Source organism: Morone saxatilis, unplaced genomic scaffold (genome assembly GCF_004916995.1).
Source record: "Morone saxatilis isolate NCDOM2014 unplaced genomic scaffold, NCSU_SB_2.0 Contig20, whole genome shotgun sequence".
Lineage (NCBI taxonomy): Eukaryota > Metazoa > Chordata > Actinopteri > Moronidae > Morone > Morone saxatilis.
The window spans coordinates 23,092,232-23,101,380 of NW_023339763.1; the positions used below are offsets into that span (position 1 = coordinate 23,092,232).

The window sequence follows — 9,149 nt, forward strand, 5'->3', positions numbered from 1 at the left end:
AGTTAGCATGCTCTATGCTAACAACATATGCTAGCTCTATCTTGCACATTGCAAATATTCTTTAAACTAAATACTGTGAACTTTGCACATTCCTGCACAACTGTACAGCTCTTCATTTAAATAATGGCCACACATTCTCTCTTTTTATTGTCTTTATAATATTTCAAGATCATATGTTATTGTCAATTTTTCTTTGTTTATATTTTTCTCATCACATGTTTACTGTTTACTACACCGAGGCAAATTCCTTCTATGTGAAAACCTACTTAATAGGTTAATAGTAAATAGGCAATAAACCCTTCTAATTCTAATGCTAATATGTGATAATTAGCACTGAACACAAAGTAGAGCTGAGGCTGATGGGAACGTCATTAGTTTTGCAGTGGTAGATAGGAATATGACATTTTACTCAAAACCAAACATTTCCACATTTGTAGTGGTGCCAGAGATAAGTCATCCTCTGTGGTGCATCAATGTCTGTACACGATGTTGTAGCAATCCATCTGATACTTGTTATATTTCAGTCTGGACCATAGTAGTGGCCTAACATTGCCACCCAAGAGCCAGAGGGATGTCAGCAGATTGGTCAGCCTGTTTACTGTAAATAAAGTTCACCTCAAAATCATTTTTGGCTGTTTTTGACCACAATGCCGCCTTCTTTCCTGACTCTTTTTTTGGAAACATGAGTTCTACAGGGGCGTAGTACAATAAGGAAAACCCTGCACAGGTGTTCTCTATGGACCCCTTCCCACACAGGGGCGTTTCCAGACTTTTTTGACTGGGGGGGCCAGTGGGGAACTGACTTATGTGTCTCAGCTTTCCGTCATTGTCAATTTAAACAATTCCAAAATGGACCCCAGTATGCAGCGATATTCAAATACACTAGGCAAAAATAACCACATGTAAAAAACTGCATGGGATTAGCATAAAGTGGGCGTGTCTGTAAGGAGATTTAGATAATTGAGGTCAGAGGTCAAGGGAATGGCCAATGCCAGCTTTTCTATCGCCAAAATTTAGCCTAACTTTGGAGCGTCATTTAGCCCCCTTCCCGACATGCTATCATGATATGATTGGTGCCAATGGATGCACTCACTTTAGCTTTAAAACAGGGCCTACTGCAGCCTCTAAAAGACAGTGAGTAGAAGAGGTAAAGATAATGGGGTGGCACTTGGGGTGGCAAATCAGACAGGTCCCCCCTCTGGACACGCCCCTGTCCCAGCATGTACGAATATTCATCCTAGTATGTGTGTAGGCCCTCCTCACATGGGGGCTCTGTATACTCCCTTTCCCCCCTGTCCTGCACCCCTTCACTTCTACAGTCCATCAACTTGGTGAACCTTTGTTAATGCAGCACTAGGCTTTCTCAGTCCATTATATACAGTTAGTAATTCTAAAGACACATGCGATACCTAACAGCGTCTAGGTACAGTACTCTGCTATACAGCTCAATCAATAAACACACTCGTGTTCACTGTGTGGCAAATGACAGTGAGTGCCCCATTTATTGTTTTTCAAACATGTAAACATACAAGACGGTGACTTCCAAACAATCACATACAAGACATGGTGTCAACCAATAAAATATAAAATATCATATTTATCTTCATATACTGTATACCCAAACAAATGAACATTGCAAGTCTGCAAAAGCCGGAATGGTCAAGAACATTGAATTCTTAAATATATATTATAGATATATAAGGTAGATTTCATATACATAGATTCAATATGGACTTATCCACTGTTTGATTCTTCTCTACAGTCCTCTCCTCTCCTGGCACATTGCACATAACCTCAGGAATCATGTTTGGAAATAATTCAGTTTGATTGTTGGTCAAGGATGAATGAACCCCTGCAGCTTATAGTCTTAACTAGAAGTCTTAGATCAGTGCTCTTAGGCCTGGTTTACACCTGTGACCACTTATGTGTCATCAGCAAGACTGGTGCATTTAGCATACCAGTATGTGGGAGGTTGCTGGTAACTCATCAACACAGCTCCCCCTCTGGTGTCTACTGAAAGCCACAACCCCACAGCTGCAGCTAGAGATGCTCCAAAGTACTGGCTACCAATACTGGCTTACTGTGTATTTATACTCCAGTGTAATAGCAGTGATTTCTCATTTTGGCTGATACCATGGCACAAAAAAAAGAATACAAGAAGTAAATGAATGAATGTCCTTACTAATCTGGCAGTATTTCAGAATATCTAGCAAAGCCAAACTTCAGTGTTGTGCACAACAAGTTTTGCTTGTGCAAGAGCAAAACTGAATACTGCCAGCCTAGTCGAGCATTTGAATGTGCATTAGAGCTATAAAATACCATGCAACAGAGTCAGCAGGAGAGCTAAACAGCTAAACCAACATAGCTTAAAATGCACTCCATTCGGTCATGCTGGGGCGGGAACGTTGGTTAAATAGAGTGCAGCATGGGGCAACAGCATGAGGAGGCAGCTATGACACTTAATCTCTCTCAGCTGATGATTTAACAGCAGTGGGTGGTAGAGATGCTCTGATAAACTTTAATCAGGGTTTCTGCAGGTTTCAACAGGTTCAATTTAAGACTGTTTTAACAACTTCATGAATGCAATTTAAGACCTATATCACATCCATCCTCGTACAAAGGATAGAACAATCAGTGTTGGTTTTGTCGTCGTTACAGCATGATCAAAAACACTTTTAAAAGCAAGACTGAAAATTGGAACTTTGTACAAGTAACATTAACTTCATTAATCCAATCAATTTAAGACGTGTCAAAATCATATTTAACATTTTAAGGCCTTAAATCCAGATTTAACATATTGCAGACACCCTGTTAATTTCCTCTTTTTGCAGCTTTCAAGCATTTTAAATACACTGCAGAGCCTTTTCCATTTGGATTCAGCCACGGTAAGCTGTGGGAAATATGTTTATTATTTATGATGCTGTCTGTAAACGTGGTATTTTGTTTACTCGCTGCAAAGAGCTGTCGATACACCATGTGTGGTGTCGAATTGAATTAGAGAGAAAACCACGCCCAAACGGCCCGGATGTGTCCTGGATACACAGGTAACTACATTGGTCAACACCGTCCGTAAAGCAATGGCAAATGCTTACTCTAAATGGCATGAAAGCATCGCTAGCTGCAACCCGGTCACACGTGCAAAACATAAGGCATAAACCAGCCGTCGCTCTCAGACGCTTTGTGAATTCAGGTCCAGACCTCGACAGTCAAAGTAAAGGCAGTTTTAGAATAAATACACGCTATGGTCCCCTCGCTGCCTTGTATGCTACATCCTACTGAGGTAGACAGATGCATACTGCAGTAGTCACCTTGCCAACCCCACACTCCCTGATGAGGCAATATTTATCTACACTAAACAAGCAGCAGAATCCTTTGTAGTGCACATTAGCCTAAAATAATAAGTACATACTTCTTGGATGTTGCAGTTCTGTAATACTTAAGCTACTGTTCCCATATTTCTACACAATACATTAGCCATATTGTGCATAGTCATTCTTTTTAGACTTAACAAGGGTCTAATGAAAAATCAGTTCCTTAGAGCTGAAAAGGCTGCAAAAATATGCCAGACTCTAGCACACATCCATGCTTTATAACAGAATTGGTCACCTTTCATGTTGCCTTACTGGCTGTAACACATATCTTTAGTTGATACCCTCAAACACTGAGCGTAGTTAAGATGCTTCTTTGTTGTTGTATTTCAAGGAATACCCGACAGCGGTTTCCAGGCACTCCACCAGGGAGCCTGCTGAGAGGAAGTCCAGCTCCACCTCAATGAATTTGATGTAAATGGCTAAACGCTGAGATGAGTCCTCCCCTCCCTCGCCATCCAGACTTGTGGCGGCGACACGGCAGTTCTCCTGCAGTAAACGCGTCACAGCAGAGGGTTCGCTGTGGCTGTAGTGTTTGCCAGAACCCTGAAAGTGCTGGAAGAGACACTGCTGTATGGTCCTATCCTCAGCTATGCCTAAGTAGCAGTAAGTGACTTTGAGCCCAGTCCTGTCACCTTTCCCTTCTCCGTCAGCCTGTGCCCCGTTCTCTAACTCGCACTGAGGTAAGCTATGGTCTTCGCTGTTACCTTGGGGAGAGGTCTGAGCGGTGTCGCTAGAGGATGACACTTCCTCATAGCCAATAGCGTAGAGTCCGTACGCCTTGGGGATGTCCCCAGGGAGGAGGTAGTGGGATGAGCCTCTGCTGCAGCCTGCTGCCCTGGACTGGGATACAGGGATCCAGTCCACCTCCATGTGCAGCTCCAGGCAGCGCGCCTCGCTGATGGTAATGTCCAGGAACTTGTAGTAGACATTCTTCCAGTTCATCTTCTGAACTTTGGTCATGATGACGCGGCCCTCTGGCTTCTCTGGGTTGAAGTACTCGCGGAGCCTCTTTCCCAGCGGCACCTGCGAGCTGATTTCAGCATAGTGGTAACGCACGTCCTCGCGCCAGCGCGTGTTGTAGCCCACGCCGAAGATGGCCAGTTTGTTGGAGAGGTGCAGCCGCGAGAACTCGGTCCACGTCTGGAAGTGCTCCCATTTCAGCTGCACTGACTCCAGGATACGCATCACAGTCTGCATCATGTCCCTTTTTCTACAGAGAACCCAAGACACAAAATAATGACAAACTCATACATGTTTTCCATGTTAGAAAGTGCTGCAACGACCTGTCAGACAAAATAGGCAAGTAGCACCTTGTTAGCTTGGTTTTCAGAGAAACTGCGGCTTAGAATATTCCTGTTACCTCTGCCCAAAAGCTACCAGATGGTTAGAAGAGCTCAGTTTTAGAGGAACAGCAGCCTCTAGTAAAATATGTGCATCAATAGTTCTACAGATGATCAGCTTATGTAAAAAAATTATGAAATGATTTCCCCATCTCTTGTGATGCCTTTAACACAGTGAAAAGGGCACAATTTTAATAGGGCTGGTTACTGAAACACGGTGCCAATACGGCAGTGGTTCCTATACAACCAGTATATGTACCAGACCGAATCATAACACAGATGTCGGTGCTAGAGTTTTCTATTTAAATAGTTGCCCTCTGTTTACAAGCAACAGAGGCAACACATGCTATCACTAGTTAGAATTACGGCAACTCTCTCTCTACATGGCTCTGGCAGCAGATAGCCTTCCACTAGCTAGCAGCAACCTTAAAAACTGTTAATGCCAAGCTAAATGGTGTAAAGTGCAGCTGTATTTTACTCAAAAGGATTCATTGATGATGACAACAGCAGCATTCCCTCAGGTTAACGAATATGATCATATTTCATCAAGAACTGATGAAGATCAAGAATTGTTGTTTGTAGAAGAACTCAAAATTAGGGATGGATTTTTGTTTTTTGCATAAGAATGAAACATAAATTATTATTATGGACTGATCATTTACTGACTGTAATTATCCTGATAATTCATAAAAAGAAAAATGTCCCATAATTGGCCCGATAATTATTGTGCATCCCTACTCAAAATGTATTTGCTGTTTACTGTAACTAGGGATGGGAACCGATTTTATTGATACTAACACCATTATCAATTCTGCTTATTGGTCTGATTCTTTGACGATTCTGTTATCGATCCCTGATCAATTTTCTGTTTAGTAAAGTAGACATACACAGGTTTTCAGCCTCAATGAAACCGTTTTATTATCTCTGAGTCTGAACACGACACAGTGTAGTTTGAGTCTCTTTGTCAAATGAGGCCATGTTTTTGCAACTGTCAGAAAAGCATGATGGCATTGATAAGAAGGAAAGAATAAGCTCCGTGGCATCTGATTCCAATGGATTTGGGACTGGTCCTTAATTCCCATCCATAACAAATTAAACATCCTAAATCAAACCTAGACACATCTTAAAGATAAGATAATCTTTGTTCAGTTGAATGTTTAATGCTGGTTTTAGGATGAAGGGCTCTGGACTGTTTCAACTGGCAGATTGAGAATTAACTGCAACAAGAAGTTCTGAGAAATGATGTGTTGGCTTTTCAACAGTAATTTGCAATGAATAAGTCTAATTCACAACTTTAAATCAAACATTTAATTTACAAAGACAAAGAGTGGAGTTAGCCTTTGATGTAGTTGACTTACTGAGTTTGTTCTGACAGCTCTGCTTGAATCTGCAGAGCTCTGTTTTTAGGCACCTGGATTTCTTCTAGAGAGAAACAAACACACATATTACATATAGTTCAAACCCATTGTTTCTGTGTCTTTTATTACTATCTGCCCTCTGCTAGCTAACACACTCACCAGTCTCCATGTCTCCCTCCTGGAAGGCGGAGTCCAGCACCTGGTTGCACCAGTCCTCCTGGGAGAAGTCTTCCAGGGTGCTGCCATCGGACTCCATCTCCTGATACAGCCCACTGCTGTTGATCAGCACCGGGGCACAGCTCTGGGAGTCCCAGCCTCCCTGACCAAACACCTTCTCCAGCTGCTCAATAGTGTAGCTGCTCTTCCTTTTGCCGATGCCGTGCTCCTTCACACGGCTGTAGCAGCGCCGCAGTGTCTGTATGTGACGGGAAGGTAAGTGAAGGATTTACTCAGCTGTTGTTCCAGTCAACTTTGCTGGGGCAGTTCTACAGTGTGGTGACCGACAGGAAGGGTCACAATGAGAGACACTGCTTCATGCTTCAATAAAAATACATGGTAGGTACTTACAGCAAGTTCAAGGAGCTTTCATGTTTAACAGGTTTGGTTCTGATTCTGGACTGAAATACGTTTTAAATTGGGATGAACCAATCTGATCTGTTGGTCCAATATCAACCCGAGACTGACCTTATTGAAGGGACATTTACAAAATACATACTTATCCTCTTACCTTTAGTGTTATATATCCATCTGGCTTGTTTTATTGAGTTGCTGAGTTTCCGCGATACTAGCCTTCTCTTCAGTATGATGGAACCAGATGGTACTCGGCTTGTGGTGCTCAAAGCAACAAAAAAATGTATTTGAAAAACTCAACAGCAACGTTTCTTTCCAGAAATCATCACCTGGTTACTTAATACAATTGGCATACATTGTTGTGAGCGGAACATCTGAGACTGTACTGATCCATCCACGTTCAAATCCCTAATCAAAACCCACCGTCTCTGAGTACCAAGTGCTCTATGAATAAAATGTATTATTATTGGTATTCATGTAGAAAATATTTTCTTTCTATGTATCACAGCGCAGAAGGAAGTGTCCACCTACTCATGAACGAGTGGCTGTGACACTGCAGGATGTAAACATTAATGGCGTCCTCCTACGCTGAGCTGTAACGTTAGCTAGCTCACCTACCACCACTGAGACAGCAAATGTTCAGCTTTTGTTTGTTTGGTACAGACCTCAACAAATGTCACATCGTCACAATAATAACAGTTGATCATTTCCACTAATCATGACTCATATTGCAATCGTAGTTTTTGTCAAAATAATTGCAATATGATTTTTACCATATCATGCAGCCTTCATTTGCTGATTTGAGCTCCACAAGAGTGCCATCTGGTTCCATTATATTAAGAAAACAGCAACTCACACCAAAACTATCTGGATGGATGAATAGCACTACAGATAAGAGGAAAAATAGCTATATTCGATTTTGGGTTAACTGTCCCTTTATTAAATGGAGCAGGTGTCATTTGGGCACCACCGATTCACATTTAACACACTACTACCATTACTCTGCACTTCCTGTATGTGCTGCACAATAAATACATTTAAATGTGAAGGCTGTGGTGGGCTTTTACTGAAAAACTGGAAATGGCAATGCTATTTGTGATTAGATAACATTAGCATAGATTGACACTGTATAGTTTTATATTTGCTGCACTTTGTCAGTTAATTGTGTGGAAACATTACGATGATCTAAAAGCTCAATGAAGGGAAGTGTCTCAGAAAACAAGGACCAACTTTAACAGACATGTTCTAAGACATAAAAATACTGGGCTCATACTAATAAAAATCATCATATACATAAGAACATATTAAAATACACAACACCATGAATATAAGATAAGCTAAAAACTAAATACCTATACTATACAGTGTGAGATGTCTACAATTCAGAAGTCAAATAACTTAAGCATATTAAAAAAAGACAATCATGAACTAAAAAAAGAAAATCTTAAACCTTAAAGTGCTAGAGGTTTACCATTCAAGATTGGAGCAGCCTCAAGAAATGCACTTCTTTTAAAGCCCTTGGATTTAAAACGGAGTTGTCTGAACCTCCTCCCAGAGGGTATTACCTCAAAGACAGGAGCTGCTGGGTGAGAATCATCTCTAACTACATCCAGAGTCTTTTAGTGAAGCCAAACTTCAAAAAAGGATGAGAGGGAGCATTGTAGATACCATCTTAAAGTTGCCACAGGTAACTTTTAGAAAAATAACTTTTTGTCATATTAACTTTCACTATATCCTGACAGTAGTACATGAGACGGATAAAAAAAGAAAGACAAAAATCTACTTCCTCTGTCCCCTGAAAACAACCCATCAGAGCTGAGACAGACATAAAGACTTTTTGGGGTGGAAGCTTGAAGATAGTTGATCAACTATCTTTCTCAGCTCTAACTTGTTGTTTTGGATTAGGCCGGTGGATCCTTTAAATCCCATCAGGAGCACTAGGAGGAGCCCGAGGAACCTGATTGTTTCACAGATTATCTGTCTCATGTTCTACTGTCAGGATATAGTGAAAGATACAGCAAATATGACTAAAAGTTATTTTTATAAAAATTACCTACTGCAGCTTTAACTATTGTAATTTAGTTTTTTTTCACAGTTTATTTTATAGTCCCAAGAAATTTGAATTCTTTCAAATTTCAAGAAGTGTTTTTCTTACCCTCACCTCTACTGAAGTCTATGAGCATCACTTTTGTTTTTCCAATGTGTCTGATATGGGGATGTACGATAATTATTGGGACAGATATATTATCGCCTAGTAATGGGAAATTTATATTATTATAAATGATCCTGATAATTAAATTACAGACAATAAATTATCAGACCATAATAGGCTTTAGGTTTAATGAAAGCAGGTTACAGGCTGCAGGTTATGGATTTCTTTTTAAAATACAAAATTGGTTGAAATTGAAATGATTGGTTATGTTATCGTGCATCCCTATCTGATATGTTTTATGGCAGTTAAATAAACTAGTTAGCAGTCTGTGAGGAAATGAATGTGAAAACATCCTTCT

At 40.7% G+C, this 9,149-nt stretch overlaps 1 protein-coding gene across 1 annotated transcript in view; it reads right to left on the reverse strand.

Annotated features, from left to right (window-relative positions):
* Window positions 1-1,482: 1,482 nt before the first annotated feature.
* LOC118332024 (myb/SANT-like DNA-binding domain-containing protein 2) overlaps window positions 1,483-9,149 on the reverse strand; it is a 10,446-nt gene continuing 2,779 nt past the window's right edge. Inside the window, exons 2-4 of the mRNA XM_035667154.1 lie at window positions 6,229-6,484; window positions 6,070-6,133; window positions 1,483-4,581 (exon numbers count right to left, since the gene is read on the reverse strand). Coding sequence (XP_035523047.1) covers window positions 3,672-4,581; window positions 6,070-6,133; window positions 6,229-6,484 — 1,230 coding nt within the window. The 3' untranslated portion in view covers window positions 1,483-3,671. The remainder of the gene's footprint in view (window positions 4,582-6,069; window positions 6,134-6,228; window positions 6,485-9,149) is intronic.